General features: G+C 41.4%; 1 protein-coding gene across 2 annotated transcripts in view; it reads right to left on the bottom strand.

The window, feature by feature from the left end:
* megf10 (multiple EGF-like-domains 10) overlaps positions 1–16,913 on the bottom strand; it is a 58,034-nt gene extending 41,121 nt beyond the window's left edge. For both annotated transcript variants that reach the window (XM_083794303.1, XM_083794304.1), the window contains exons 1-5: positions 16,603–16,913; positions 7,532–7,655; positions 4,120–4,221; positions 3,126–3,226; positions 2,822–2,914 (exon numbers count right to left, since the gene is read on the bottom strand). In XM_083794303.1, coding sequence (XP_083650429.1) covers positions 2,822–2,914; positions 3,126–3,226; positions 4,120–4,221; positions 7,532–7,638 — 403 coding nt within the window. In that variant the 5' untranslated portion in view covers positions 7,639–7,655; positions 16,603–16,913. The remainder of the gene's footprint in view (positions 1–2,821; positions 2,915–3,125; positions 3,227–4,119; positions 4,222–7,531; positions 7,656–16,602) is intronic.
* Positions 16,914–17,377: the final 464 nt, after the last annotated feature.

Below are 17,377 nucleotides of genomic sequence, written 5' to 3'. Positions count from 1 at the left end.
GTACAGGAACTAAACCAATCAGAACATGGAATCAGAGTGGTACAGGAACTAAACCAATCAGAACATGGGATCAGAGTGTTACAGGAACTAAACCAATCAGAACATGGGATCAGAGCAAGCCCCCAGGGAGGCTCTCCAACGTTGAAGCACTCTGCCCTAGTGGTTTGAGCGTGAACTGCAGGCGGATCCGTGGATTTATGACGAGGAAACCCCGTGCCGCTGGAGTTTAACATTGAGTGCTCGGTTGCACTTCCGCATTTGACCTCCAAAATTTGCTGGTCAATTGCGGAAGTAGACCGTTCTTCCGGGTGCTTCAAAACGCCACTGAGCAACTTCCACTGAAATTAATAGCGGGTCGCTCCTATCTCTATACTTTTATTACTCTATGGATCAGAGTGGTACAGTAACTAAACCACTCAGAACATGGGATCAGAGTGGTACAGTAACTAAACCACTCAGAACATGGGATCAGACAGAGTGGTACAGGAACCAAATCCCCCAGCAGCCTATATAAGTATCAATGTCGTTGTGTGCAGACAAAGCGAGGCAGGGTCCGGTCCAGTCCGGGGAGAGCCCCACCCCAGGTTGCAGACACAACAATAAGCTGCTTTATTAGCAGGCTGAAACTGGAGACAGCTGGCACGGGCCCCTGGGGGCCGGCCCGGCCCGGCCACCACCACCAGCTCTACTATGTTGTATAGTCCCTGAACATGACACAAAGACATCGAGGTAGACGACTCAAGCCAGACAGCAAGTGATATGAGCTTTAACGCACACTTAGATTAAATAATATGGTTGTCATACTTTTAGAGCATATCTGTGATCAAAATGCAGACATCATTTCAATGAAACAAAGGGTTATGATGTGTGTATTTCCGATTGGGTCTTTTGACTCAAAGGCTTTCAGCTTTCAGGAAGAAACAAAAAATGCACAGGGAAGACATGCCAGTATTTTAATATTCTAACCACAATGGGGGTCAAGAGCAGGGGTTCTCAACGTTTTTGACTGGGGACCCCCGAAAATGCTTTGGCCATGTCTCGCGAACCCCGCCCCCCTCCCCTCCCTCAATACAAACTGACTGCAAAAATAACCTTAATAATGGAGAAAATATATCATAAATGAATACTGAAACCAGATATAATCATTAAGGAAAGTTTGTGCATGCACCACGTACTATGTAAACTCTTAATTTATATTTTCCAGCCATTCAGTTGCAATTTTTTTTTTCTATTTTGGGACCCCCCAAAATAATCTGGTGACACCCCGAGGGGTCGCAGCCCATGGGTTGAGAACCCCTGGTCTAGAGTAATGTTAACTCCATAGACACATACAAATCATAAAAGGTATAAAAACCACGGCACTTTATCCCACGATTTTGGTAAACCATTTTTTCACCCAGTGACGTCAACTGTCTAATGTAATCCTGGGCTCTACACTCCCACTGCCAACCTGGGGGGAGCAACGGACTGACCTCGTGCTTCCTTCAATGCATAAGGAGTCCAAGACGCTTCTTTTCACCTGGCAGGGGAAAGATTCCCCAGTTGGACATAGTGGGTGGAAGGAACCCGTTATATTACTGCATGTTTTTTTGTTCCTCTAATGTTTCTCAGTGGTTAGCTGAAGCGGTTAGCGGGAGTGCCTGTATACCCCAAAAATACACTGTCCACAACTACAAACAGAGTGAACCACTTAAACCCCATATCGTCTCTGTTGGATGGAAACCTCATATGTCCAAAACTGTTAACTTTTTAGGATTCAAATTCAAAAGCATCAAAAGTAGCAGATTGCAGATCTGTGAGCTTGTAGAGCTGATATTTTGGCCCCAGAATAAGGGACGGACACTAGGGTTTCATAACATCTCTCTGCTGTGCGTGCGTGTCAGACAGCGTGGGAGACAGAAGAACACTGGCAAATACACGTCACACTGCTGTAAGTACATTCCTAGATCATTCAAGTCTCGCACACGCACGCACACGCACACACACACACACACACACACACACACACACACACACACACACACACACACACACACACACACACACACACACACACACACACACACACACACACACACACACACACACACACACACACACACACACACACACACTCTTCAGTATTACTATTCTTGTGAAGACATCCACATTTTAGGAGGTCTATCCATACTCCAGGTTTTGGTGATAAGGTAATAGGGTGACCAAAACTACAACATGATGTCACTGAGCCTAAGCGCTTCACCACTCACCCAAACACATCTCTCTGTTATTACTTTATTATCACTTAAAACTGAAGTATGAATATGCCTTTCACCATAATCCCTAAACCTATATAACCTTATCCTGAATCTCGTTCCTATTTGTATACTGTAAGCCGAACTCTGCAAATCTTTTTTTTTTAACACAAAACAAGCATTTTGTCACTGTCGGGTGGAAACGCCATTATGTCCAAAACGTTACTTTTCAGGATTCAAATTCTAAAATAGAAAAGTAGCATATCTACCACTTCAAAACGTGTCGCCTCGATCCACGTTTGCGGCTTGCAGATCTAATACTTTTGATGCTTTTGTGTGACGCTGTAGTACGATCAAGTTGGGCGTTTATTCACAGAAAAACAAAACCAGTTAAAATATGGAGACAGGATGTGTCTGCCCTCTACACCAGCGAAGATTTCTTATATTATGAGAAGTCAGGAAAATTCGACTATGCTTGTGGGGCCTTTTTGGCCCTCACAAGCAGGCACGCACATACACACATGCGCGCACACACACATGCGCACACACGCGGGAACGGACAGACAGGCACAGCTGTAGGGTCTTACCGCTGGAGCAGTCGCTGCCTCCCCAGCCCGGCTCACATTGACAGGTGTTGGGGGCCACGCAGCGGCCATGCACGCACGTCTCTGCACACTGAGCTGCAGAGAAGAAACACACGCACACGCACACACGCACACACACACACACACACACACACACACACACACACACACACACACAATACAGGCATTAAGACCTGCAGGCCCATTCTGCAAAATGCCTTCTAAAACAGTGGTTCTCAAACATATTCGTGCCATGGAGGATTTGGCAGTTTGTTCCATAAAAATGACTAAATGAAGATATACTTACGGACACAGGTGTCTCCGTCCTCGTAGAAGCCAGGACAGCACTGGGACATCCTGCGGTACATGGTCTTCTCTCCCCGCCGATAGGCTGTTCTGTAGCTCACCCTGCAAGGACGACCAATCACCAGAATGATTCCATTAGCATGCACAGCTAATGATAATAATGATAATAGTATTTATTGTCTCCTTAGGGATATTCCTCTTCTTCTTATTGTTTTCCCACAATTCTGTAACACATTTCTCATCCGGTGCCAATGGCGCTACTCTCCCTCTGTCAACTTGGGGAGAGCCCTGAATTGAGCTCATGCTTCCTTCAATGCATGAGGAGTGAGCAGGCCGCTTCTTATCACCTGACAGGGGGGAGTTTCCCCGGTTGGACGTAACGCATGGAAGGAACACGTTATTACAACCAGTTCCTTTCCCCTCCATCCAATTTTGGCCATTTGAAGATAGCAGATCTACAAATTCACAATGTGTCGCATGTAGATCGGGGTAAAATACAATATACAATGCGGGGTAATATTGAAAAGTTTGTTTTTGTCAGACATGGACAGTTTAGTGAAAAAACTAAAACAAAAAACCATGGTGAACAATACAGGTTGACAAATGAGTTTGTACACTAATAACATAAGATAATTATCTTATATAAGGCTCTAATTTGTTAGATCATAATTGATCCCTACAGTATGTCTCCTCCAAGAACAGAGGTTCTCAATATGAGTTCTGGGGACCTCCAAGGGTCCTAGAGGGAGTTCCAGTGGGTCCAGCTAAATGAGTTATGAAAACAACCCTGCCTGGGGCACCAAATTGCTCATGACCGGCACTGCTCCACGGTCTAATCAAGGGTTTCTCAAAGTGGGTGCCTTGATGCCAGGGGTGCACCCTAGGGTGCCTTGATGCCAGGGGTGCACCCTAGGGTGCCTTGATGCCTTGATGAATACTTAGAACATATTTGGAATTCATCAATAATGTCACTTGAACTTCACTTGTGCTCTCACCGGTGGCGGGTGCACTTGAACCAGTTGATGATGTCTGCACAGCTGGTGTAGTAGATCTGATCGAATGGATGAGCGTACGACTCCTGCACCGTCACAGAGTAACTGCAACACAACACAACAAGGGTTATACCGTCAGCTGTGTGTGCGTGCGTGTGTGCGTGCGTGCGTGCTGGGCATTACGCTAAACTGCTCCGTTGTAACTAACAACATTTCACACCCCAACAGGTGTCACCAGCATCACAGCCAGAGTTGGTCTGTCTGAGGACTTTATAACGCGTCAGCTCTCGACCCCTAACCCCCCCTAACCCCATTAACCCCAACTACCTCCCACCATCCCCCGATTCGCACTTTCACCTCTTCTGAAATCTTCCAGGGCAACAACAACAACAAGCGCACACACACACGCAGCCGCACGCACGCAGTCGCCTGCACACAGTCGCACGCACACACACAGTCGCACACACGCAGTCGCACGCACGCACGCACGCACACACACGCACGCACATCGTTAAACACCCCGTTTGCAGCTGTTGTGTTAGATTAGCAGTGAAAGTGAATCTAGCTGGGAACAGCCAGCTTTGGGGCTTTGTTCTCACTCAGACTTCCTTCATAGGTTTTGGGGGCGTCCCCCTTTAATTGGTCCATGGAAACCATTGGCTGATAAAAACAAAAGCCTTGTTAAGTCACTTCATAATGGCTTTGTGATGACTTACATTAGACACACTGTAAAAAGCCTGTACTTTTGTTCGCGCTCAGAGTTACAGATAGCTAAATTAAAAGGAGTGCTTCACCCGTTTTCAACGCTATCTTCATAATCGTCACGAATGCTCATCATAACCTGCCTACCATCATCAATCAAATAGAAACTACAGTATTTATCTTCTTGGAAAGTTAAGATGCTGAAATAGAGGCCATTGTTCTTGCATTATTATTAAAATTATTATTCCTATTATTATTAAGCTGTCTAGAGATGATGACATTGGTATTGGTGGGCAAAAAAATCAATTCACTCAAATATTGCGATATATATATTATTATTATTTATATTTAAAAATATATTAATAAAAATAAAAAAACCTGAAAGAAATAAAATAAAAAAAACTAAAATTTAAAACAATCATGATTGGAACTGATTTTTTGTCATTAAAAATCGCAATATTTGAGTGATTCGATTTTAAGCACGGGAGCAGCGCAGTTCGAGCGGTAGTCCGACCATTGTTTCCGCATGTCGGATTGTTGGTGTGTCAAATCTTAGTGCGCATTCCATCTGTGGCTGCATGCATTGGCGTGTATGATTCAACTTTTCATGGTTTATATTGTTTAGAAATGTTTTAAAATGTTCTATAAAAAAGTAGTAACTTGGGGGCAAAATCACAATATATTGCAATATCGAATCGAATCGGCACCCTAGGTATCGAGATCGTATCGAATCAGGAGGCAAGTGAATCATCCCACCCCAATTTGGTAGGCAAGATTGTGAACTGTCCACAGCCTTCCTCTGAGAGTAGACACATAAGGTTCCATCTTATAATGAGCAAGACTAGACAGTCTGTGGCAAGACTAGACAGTCTGTGGCAAACTTTACATTTTCTGTTTTACACACCATTATAATGTTCTTATTTTGATCATGAGATCCAAAATACTGAATGCCAACAGATACACAGATTTACTACGACACAAAAAATAAGAAATTTGTACTTATTTTAGACCGATTGAAGTCAAGTCCTTAGTTACTATTTTCCAACTGGGACATTAAATGATGACCAGTGTAATGTCTTAATAACTGATACATTCTACCAGAGAGAAGTCTTATTCTGTACGTTGTTAAAGACAGAAAGAAATTACTACTGCTGCTTCTACCAGAGTAACAGATGATGTCAGTGTGAAAACCACACAGTTAGCGGAATATACATTACTATAATAACATTAAAGGCGTTGATGACAATGCCAGTAGGGAAACAGTCATAAGAAAATTATTTGTTTGGGGGGGAAATTATAGAAAATCACAGCATATAGCTTTTGCGGTAGGCTATAACCAAAGGTTTGGAAAACAGTTTGAAAATGAGAGGCAGTCAACTGCGGAGTAGTTAACTTAAAACAAACATCTTTAGAGGGGCGGCAGTGACTCAGGGGTAGAGTGGCCGGTAGAGCGGTAGGATGGGAACTGTGAGGTTCCCAGTTCAATCCCGGGCTCCCAGATAGTGTCGAAGTGTCCTTGAGCAAGACTTGAGTGGAACGCCTAATTGCTCCCGATGAGCAGGTTGGTGCATTGCATGGTTTCCTCTGCCATCGGTGTATATGTAAATGTGTGTGTAAATAGGTGAATGTAATGCACAATCTATATAAAGTGCCTTGGATAAAAGCGCTATATAATTGCACCATTTACCAGAGGTTACTGACTCAAAGTAAAAATGTCATTTTAATGTCACAATTTGATGACACGGGTAAAACCGTTAAAAGAATTTATCAATACGTTCATATTTGACTAGTGTGTGACAATATTTTGAGTTTTAACATGACATACTAATATAATACCTCAATCAAAAAGAATGAGAATAGCCGATCTACAAGATATGCCGGCTATCGGCGATCGCAGTGTTGCAAAACACTGAATCTTCACTGAAACTATACTATGTCCGGTCTAAACGGTCACAAGCACTCACTGCGATGGAACGCGTCTGGACATGCGCGTGGCGGGGTTCACATGCACCCATGTGTTCCTCTTTCTGAGGATATGTCTGGATACAAGACGCTTGGATTATGACGGTCAAGAGTGGTGCCGGTGTTTATGAATAGAATTTTCATAACGTTTTTTTGTTGATAATATTGTGGACCCTATTTTTGGGGAGGATTCTTCACGGTGAAGGGGATTGTCCTTCACCGTGAAGGAATGCGACAGAGCTTGTCTTCACGGGGTGAGTAATTGATTGACAAACAAATCAGTGTTGATTTTGACACCAATTTTGATTACGTTTTTTAGTCATAGTCTGTTGAATAAAATTCCAGTTAGTTTTTGTCATATTTTAGTGATCTGAGATGTTTTAGTGTTAGTCTAGTTTTAATTGACTAAATATCAGAATATTTCAGTCTACAAAATCTACAGTTGATTTAGTAGATTAAATTTTTGGTGGGCCGTGATGGCATTGAAATGCCTGATTTATACTCAGCTGTGCGTCAAAAACAGCAGATCTACAAGCTCACAACGTGCTGTTATTTTCAGAGAGTGACACTGGCACACAACCAAGCATAAAATAATGACTTGTCTTTTAGTTCTTACTGGATCTATTCTGCAGTAGTCTCACAGAGCATTGTGTTGTGATCTTGTAGATCCGGGATTTTTTGCAGAATGTTTGCCCCAAAGTAGTGATGGTATAGGGTTCATGTAAACGGCTCCAAAAAACACTTGACTTACCTCTCCCAGTGGCTGCAGACGTTGGGGTCCTCTAGCTTGAGGGAGAATGCCGCGTGTGTTATGAAACAGATGGCCACAGTGAGGCGCTGTCCCAGAGACATGGCCATCGTTGTCCCACCTCAACCTACAGAGAGGAATCAAACAGGAAATTAAAACAAATATATATTCCCCCACAAATGTCAGTAAAACGTTGAGACATTTTTGTTTTCATTGTGATACCGATAAATAGGAACTTAAAGTCGGGGTGCAATGGCTTGTTTGGAGGAATGTACAGCTATTGGAATCAACCAGGTGAATGAAATCAAGATTAATTTGTATTGACGCAGGGCTTGACACATCATCACGCAGCACGTTTCCGTTCAAAGGAAGTAATCAAATTAGATCTATTGTTAGGTATGCCCGATTGCCCATAATGATGACTATGCACGTATTCTCTAAAAGTGTTCGCACGCAGTCGTGTTCATTTCACTACATCTTTAAAGTACACTATGTTAGTTCCAAACCGGAACACAATCTATTTGATTCTACGTTCTCGAATCCACCAGTAATGTGTATTAATCCGCTCACAACACAGCGTCCGATTGCCCAAAGCCCAAAGTAAAAGCTTAAACAGATCTTCAAGCTCACAATATTAAATATAAGGTATTCAAGTTAAATCTGACTTGCCTAAGCCTGCAGTGCAGATAACCTGTTGCATGTATTTTTCAGAATGGACAAAATTATTATAATTCAGTCAGACAACTCACGAATAGATTAAACAATATTTATTGCAGAATGAGTAACAAGTGTGCATATGATATTTGACTTGGCGTTCGGCTCTGCTGGATTTCTCCCTGCTCGGCATGATTAAGCAACATCATAAAACATAAGAGCAGGGAGATAGATATATAATAACCCCCCCATGGGGAGCATAAATAGCAGAGCCCACCGGTGGTGCTGGGGTGGTGGTGGGAGAAAACATCACATACAACCGGGAACCATGAGCAGAGGAAGGCAGGAAGAGCATGGAGTCTAGTGAGCTTAAGTAGCCTGCCCAATTGGTCAGCTGACTGCCGCATCGGCGAATGACGTGTGAGACTTGCACACACTTATACGCCCACATAGTAATGCAGCATGTTAACCCCTTGAGTATAGAATGAGCCTTTGAGCATGGCAAGAACCCCCCTTGAGGTTGACTGACTGAACTGACTCCGCGAGCTGAGTTTGATTTGTTTAATGCAGAATAAGATCATATCGACATCGGTAATCGGCCATAACAGCAATTCATTATATCGGATATCGATATCAGCCAAAAAGTATCATCGGCACATCCCCATCACCAACAGGTGTCACCAACGTCTCTGCCACAGTGAACAGTGTCCCATCTGAGGACGTCATAACCTCGTGACCCCCACCCAACACCTCCTATCCCCTCAGAACGCCCCGACCCCTCGTATCCCCCCCCCCCCCCTAAACACCTCTATCCTCTTCTAACCCTGCCAGTGCTGGAAAAAAGAAACATGTACATTTACTCGAATTCAGGGTACCTTTACTCCACTACATTTATAGCTTTAGTTACTTTCCAGATTTAGATCATTAATATTATAATAATAATCAGTTTTAACCAAACATTTTGCAAGTTTTTCAAAAAAATAAGTTATGAGCTCGTAGACCTGCTATTTGCAAATAGTCTGTACATCAGAGATTATGGAATAGTTGTCTGGCTACGGTAGACAGACAGACAGACAGACAGAACATCTGATAGCCATAACATGTTGTTATTATGACTTTCTGATCTGATCGTCACATTGGCGTTCGTTACAGCATCACGTCACTGCCTGCCACTACACCACAGCTGTACACACATGCAAGCACGCACGCACGCACGCACGCACGCACGCACGCACGCACGCTATTGTTTTCCCAAATGCAAAGAAAAAGTAAGGGTCTAATTTTTGTCTCTGTCAGGTGGAAACCTCATGTGTCCAAAACTGTTAGCGAAAACTTCCTGAAAACTTTGTTTTCTCAAAAGTAGCAGATCCACAAGCTCGAAATGCGTCACAAAAGCACCATGTTTCGAGCTTATCGATCTGCTACTTTTGATGCTAATGTGTCATGTAGGCTTGTAGGGTATTAATTTACACACAAAAAACACACACAAAAGGTTAAATATGGAGATAAGAGATTTCTGCCCCGACAATGTGTCATCTCTATAAAGCTTGCAACCAACGTTTATTGACACCCACGCAACGATCAAACCCATCAACCATTGTTGTTGTGCTCACCTCGGATGTCATTAGCAACATGTGACCCCCCCAAAGTATGCTTTTGAACACAGTCTGAAATAATGTATAAAGTATAGGCTACATGATTTGAACATTCACACTGCACAACATTATCAGACTGTATTACATGGCTTGGTTGAATGCTTGATCCTGATTGGTCAATGGCCAGCGCAAGGAATACTTTTGTTGTCAAATTATGAATGTATTTATTGAGTAGCCATGTAATAATATACGCCACGCCGGTAGTCGTTTAGAAATAATGGCCTCAGGGTTTAATCATCTGGTCGAGGCCAGTCTGGTGTTATTTCTCAACAACTACCTGTGCAGCATATATATTATATACTGTATAATAATCCCTTGCTTAAAATGTACACTTCAGATTTACATGAACACTGAAGGAGACAAAGTGGGATGGTAAACCTAATAAAGTCAGCAGCATGTGTGCAGCTGTCTGCTACCATCAATCAGCTCACACTGTCTGTCTGTCTGTTTTCAATCTGCTCACACACTAATGACAACATTGCAGCAACGTCTGGTTGTCTGTCTGTGTCAGTCGCGCTACGTTAGCATAAAGCTAGAAGCGTTTTGGCATGTGTCCTTTCTGCTGCAGGTTCTAGATTGTTTTATCGTCATGTAGCAACGATGCAGCTGTCAACTTTACTACACCACAGGCAGCAGTGGCGGAGGAAGCATTCACATTGTCTTGCTAGTTCACCCAAAAATGACTATTCTTTTCTATCAATTACACAACCCGTGGAGCCTTGAATTCATAGAGATTTTTTTCAGTTTTTGTCACACTCCTAAGTCATTAATTGGGTGTCCTATCAGAGACATTAGCATCTCTCCTCTGGCTATCAGGAATTTGACTAAAACAAAAACACCTTCCATGAATTTTTTTCATGGGGTGTGTGTAAGATTTTTTTTGAGTGAACTAGTCCTTTATAGTAAAAGTGGTCTAGTCAATATTCCACAATATAGAAATACTCTTACAAGTTCAAGGCAGATATTCAAAATCTGACTTCAATGAAAGCACAAAAGTACCGGTATATTAATGGCATAAAAATAATGGTACCAAACAAACAAGTACTAATGTGTCAAACCTTTTCAGAAATACTGTAAACAGTCTACAAGCTCTTCATGTGACGCATCATGAGTGCAGATCGTCTATATATTTTCAAATAAATAAATTATAAAACAGGGCTTAATTTGTTAATGTATGTTTAGAATATGTTTTGTATAATAATCTAAATATATAAAGTAACTTTCCAATAATTGCAGTTGAGTAAGAAGTACAATTGTCTCTGAGGTGTAGTGGATTAGTAGTACAGTATGAAGTATATAGACATACTTGGTTAACTTAAGATTTTACTTATGAGCACAGTACTTGAGTAGATATACTTGGTTACTTTTGGAGTTGTGCTGGTTCAAAGTTCAAGACGATTTATTGTCACCAACGATGCAGCTGTCACTCAGTTGCATTCCTCTGACCTCAACAGTGTACTTTTACTTAAGTAATGGTACAAAGTGAAAGCCATGCATTCAAACTTTTACTACATTGTAGTTTTACATTGTAGTAAAACTACAATGTGTTGGCATCAACATTAAACCATTAAGACCTGAGGCCGATTCTACAAAAGCCTTCTAAATCAATAGTTCTCCAACTTGTTCATGTCAAGGGCATGACAATTATATGCATTTGGCCCAGGCATTGAAGTACAGTAGCCTACTTTAATAAATAGAAGTAGAATAGAGTCAGGTTAGGAATAATGACTGGTGCGTAGGAGTTTAGCGTAAGAAAGGACAGAGATTAATATTGGCCTTTGAAGGGCCAAGAAGTACTCCGTTTGTATCCAAGACAAAAACAACACCACAACAACCAAATCTCTATCACAGAAAGTTAATGCTGCACAAAGTGAATCTCGATTTTCCTCCACAAGAATTGAGATCACGGTTCTGTCACGATTCTCATTCCTTCCATGAAAATATGTAGTCTTTAGTCTGTAGCTCCTGAACATTACTACATTATAAATGTGGCCAACTACTGTGGCTTTAAACAGACAACATCACAGTGCTTTATTTAAACCTCTCTTAAAGATCTTTTCCCCCCTTTTTTCTCATTTGGTACAGAAAACATCTTGCTTATCAAGATTTCTGTATGCTATATGGACCTATACTAACGAGTTCCTACTATTGCACCTGATGTTTGCTGGCCTTATGCAATAGGGCCATAAGTAGGACGTGAATTAAAAAAAACACAAAACCTTTAGTATATGGAAATGGAAATAAAGTTGTAAACAAACAACAAAAACGATGGAGCTTGCATGAAAACTAATTTCCTTTAAACCTGTGATGTGACAAACAAGTTGAAGTTGATTCTCTTGATACCTACCTACGGTAAGGAAAACAAACTATAATGAAAACATTGGTGAGATTGCTGTGCGCTGTGAATGTCCACACAAAAGGTGTATTTGTGTGTGTGCGTGTACAGGTAGTTTATGCAGCACCCGGGTTGAACTTATCTCCAGTTTCACTGAACAAAGAGTTCCCAGTTGCAACAACAGCAGGCGGCCACCATAGGACAACTGCTCTCCTCCCCTCCCTTCCCCATGACAACTGCTGTGCTGGTAAACAAGGGCCACGCTGTCTGTGCGTGTGTGGGGAGGGGGTCAATGAAATTGTGACTAGCAGTATGCTTTCCAAATCCCGCTACATTAGCAGGTGAAGTGCACAACGTTTCCAACTCCCTGTGTACAATTACAATCCAAATCAGTGAATCGACAGACTACGCTGTAATCAGCCGTTCATGTCAGGATTGTCCGGTCCATCCTGAGGAGCCTGCCGATATCGCCCACCGGAAGTAGCCGATCTACAAAGACATAAAATACTAGCAGAACTAGTATAGAGCCCTGCATGCATGGGTGATTCTAGTCAACTACAGGTAGTCTTCAGATCCAATCCAATCCAATACTAAACAATCCACTTCATTTATAAAGCACATTTAAAACAACAGTGTTGAAACAAAGTACTGTAAACTCAGTCAGTACCAACAAAAATAAAGAAAATACTAAAAATACCAAGAGCAAAACAACAATACATAATAAACAGGGCAACCAAAAGACATAATGCAGTGGAAACAGCAACTCTTAGACAGCATGTTCGAACACCAAGGACTCAGGAGTACAAGTTTTCAAACGTGATTAAACACAGGCAAGGTTTGAGAAGCTCTAAGGGATGGAAGATCGTTGGATGGCACGGGCGCTACAACGGAAAAAGTACCGATATGGACAATGGTGCCAACCATTTTAACAGATCTTAAACTGGATCCTGTAATGCACAGGGAGCCAGTGTAGAATTCTTGCCACAGCAGTTGGAGAATTCTACCATGCAGACATTCTTTTGGTCATTTGTTGTCATGTTTTTGTTACTAAATGTAATTTAGATAGCACTAGACTGGTGCCCGGCTGTGGTGGTGATGGTGCATTTATATGTTTACCCGGTATCCTATATTTTAAATGTGCAGATAGATTGTTATTTTGAAGGTATATTGTTTAGACTGATGCCTGGTTCATTGTTTATATGGAATCCTACAGTTTCAATGTACAAAGTGTTAGTTTGACAGTTTATTGTTTAGACTGCCAGGTTCTTGGGCTTACCTGGGATCCTAGTTTCTTGAGTGTCTCTATGCATTCTGGTATGTATATGTGATTACCTTTCTTATTGTTTGTCGTTCTGAATAAGTTCAATTGTAATTGGAACTAAGAATATAGGCAGTGTTGATTATAAAACTATGCCGAAAAATTTAAGTCGTCTCCGTTTTTTCACTGACGAAAACTAAATAAAAACAAAGCTGTTATGAAAAAAACTATGACTAAATATACTGACAATTTCATCAACAAATAAAAACTAGAGAGCAACTAGTGGAGAAGAGATCCAGTAGAACTAAAAGACAAGTCATTTTATGTTTGATTGCATGCTGAAAATAGCCAATAGCCATTATGACGCCACCAAGGCCTGCCAAAAATACATTTTAGTCTTATGACATTTAGTCGACTGAAACTAGACTAAAACTAAAACATTTCAGATGACTGAAATATGACTCAAACTAAATTCAATTTTACTCAAAAGACTATAACTAAAACTAAATCAAGATTTGCAGTAAAACACTGAATATAGTTACTGTAAACGTATAGCCTTTTAGAGGTTAATTTCAGAGCTCACGCGGAACAAGCAAACACATCTCTGTCTGCAGACTGTTGCATGTCTTGTCCTGAGGCTAGCAACTCTCGACACATGTTGACACGAGACTGGTGACAGAACATTTACACCCACAGCATCCCACAGCATCCCACAGCATGCACGCACGTGCACACACACGCATGCATACAACCACATGACGGCACGATGAATGGAGGCACACACACACACACCACCCTATATCTATTACGAATACTAGAACCTATGCATACACGCAATACAGAATGTAGCCTAACGCTTGCATTTCAGCACCATCAATTTGATGCCATCACTCTGTTTCTCAAACTCACGTGAAAAAAGTCACTAGATGAAAATGATGGAGTCTCCCGTCGAAAGAATTATAATACAAAAAAAGAGACAAAGAACAGGACTCGAGTGTAGGATGGGAACCCCTTTTGGGTTAGTTATTGTGGTTTTCAACCAGTGGTCCTTGAGGGGGTTTCAGGTGGTCCTAAATAATGGAAAGGTGGTAACTAAAATGAACCTATATAGATATTTAACTCTTAAAGGAACCAAATGGACACTTACGATTCCATTTGGTTATATTAAGAGAGTTATATTATTGTTAAACATATGCATTACTTAACTCTCAAGAAGTCTACATAATTAGAGAATGTAGAAGAATTGTTGTTTTGATCTCAACGTTTGCCTGTTATCTTTCCTATGGTACCAACATCAATACGCCATGGAAACATCAATACGCCATTGTGGACATAATCTTATCCAATGATAATTAAAAAAAAATCCATGTTTTGGGTCTGAGTGGCTAAATGAAAATCTCATGAAATGGTGGTCCGTGGCCGAATTAATAATGGACCTTGATATGAAAAGGGTTGAAAACAGGTCAGGATTTAGAAGGCATTTTTTGAATCTGCCTCATGTCAAAATGGGTTAAACTGGCCCACATATTGCTGGGGAACCCCTGCAACACCCTGAGGGGTCCCCGAAAAACCCACTTTGAGAAGCAGTGCATCGACAAAAGAGATTGTTATTCTTTATTTTTCTCCAATGACGCATAATGGCTGCAGGGGGTAAGTTATTGACAACAGACATGTTGAGTGTAGACATCAGTGCTGTGTGACAGATGACCCCGACCCCCCCCCCCCCCAATACAGTGCTCCCAGTCTCACCACAAGCAGAGTACTCACACACGCACACATGTATGTGTGCACAGAGCCACAGACACACACACACACACTCACACACACACACACACGCCTCATAAAAATCATGCAGTTCACTGCCCTCTGGGCGACAAAGACACTTCTCCTACAGTAAATAAGCAATACCAGAATATAGAAATTCTGTTACAAGAATAATAAGAAAGGCCTGTATTCAATTTTGACCTGATGTAGTACAAAAGTGCTTGCATCAAAAACGTCTAAATAATGATTAAAATGCTCATGTAAAATTACAATTTATTTCCAGAAGAAATTGTTTTTCCAACATAATTTACAAGCTCATACCAATCATTATACAGTAGGCTACCAATAATACTTTTGTAGGCCTACTTTTAACTCAATAAAATGTTGAATTCCAGACATTCACTTGTATAAACAGAACATTTCTAGATGCAGTATTGATACTTTTACTTAAGTAAAGAACAAATGACAAATGAGAGTATACTTTTCTCACCACTGGTCAGAAGCAGTGGCCTGTGGGCAGAGAGACAGACACACATCTCCTTACAAGCATGCATTCTTCTCTTCTTGTTCAGAAGAGCGACTATTCATAGAGATAATATAGAGGACACATCAGCACAGAACAGTGCACAAACATACTGTACACATGCACACACACACACAGCTGCTTGAACACGTAGTGCACGCACGCACGCGCGGCGCCTGAAGGCAAAGCAAATGCATGCATGATGCAGGGCAGATTCCCAGAATTGGTGTTCATAAATTGTAGGCGGCGGCCTAATTGCTAATTGGCAGGTTACGTGTAACGATAAGACAATGGAGGATCCCTATGGAATCAAGTCTCATTATTATAGTTTTCTTGTGTTTTTCATCATTTTAGAAGACCAAGACTGTTTCCCAGTGTTTATTCTGCGCAAACTGTTAATTATTATACTCTAGTATTCAATCAACCAATCTTAGTAGACATTTGTTTACATTAACAGGCTGCTCTCTCGCATTATGCACACTATTTGTAGTGATTTTAGGCTTGTGTTGTTATTGACAAAGCTCATCAACTTGATGAACTCTGTCATGCTTTCTTTCTCTGCTTTCCGATGTCGCACTTAATTGTAATACCTGGATATAAAGAGTGCTATAGCCTAGTAATGCCAGATACATTGTAATTTATGTTTGTCTCACAAACAGATTTTAATGTAGGCTATAGTCGTCATGCAGTGATGCAACGGTTGCAACACTGATTTAAAATAAAACTTATAATAGCTCATCCCTTGAGAAAACTCGAGATTCCCGAACACGCAATTATGACGTAGGTCTAGGTGCGTACGGTAATTTATAATTACATAACTCTGCACAGCTGCGAAAAAGTATACAGACTCAATAATCCCCTTTATGTTGAGAAAACAAACTTTACCTTGTCTTGCACCAAATAATTCCCCTGCAGAGTTCTGATGACGCAGTGATCGGCGCTCCTCCAAAAACAAAAAAGACAGAAAAAACACGTCAATATATAATTCCAGCGGATTAAACAATAATGTCCCAACATGTGCACGGCCCCATGCCGTTTACCGCTAATATTAGTGTTCTCGTTAAGACAGCTCCGTGGTGCAGCAGCATTGTAGATGTGGTGTGGTCCTATATGCATACATGCACACACACACGCGCACACTTGCAGGCTGTGGCTGTGGGACAGAGAAAGTTCCCCAGATTGAGCATTCATGTCAGGAACACATTACACTGTGACTGCGTGAGTGAGCCAATGGGACACGGACACACACATGCACGCGAACACGCACACACACACACACACACACACACACACACACACACACACACACACGCACACACAGTACACACACTGCTGGAAGGACTCGGGAAGGAAGGAAGGTTTGGAGAGCAGCCACTGCCAGCCAGTGTTGGGAAAACGTTTTAGTTCTTCTTTTTTTACTAAATTTAATTGCAGTAAAATAATCAATACTGCAATGTAGAAGTAGCTAGGCTACACTGTTACAATGAAGTAAAAGTCCGGAATTTAAAAATGGTATCAAAATGTTCTTAAAGTACCAAAAGTCGAAAGTACTAATGCCTACTATCACAATATAGTAGAGCTTTAATTAATCAAAAAGAAAGTAGAGATATTTTAGACTAGACCCTTCATCTAACAAACTGTCCTGCCTGACAGTAGACTA

Source organism: Protomyctophum parallelum (assembly GCF_964188405.1).
Source record: "Protomyctophum parallelum genome assembly, chromosome: 21".
In the NCBI taxonomy this organism is placed as follows: domain Eukaryota; kingdom Metazoa; phylum Chordata; class Actinopteri; order Myctophiformes; family Myctophidae; genus Protomyctophum; species Protomyctophum parallelum.
This window is presented reverse-complemented; position numbering and strand designations above follow the sequence as displayed.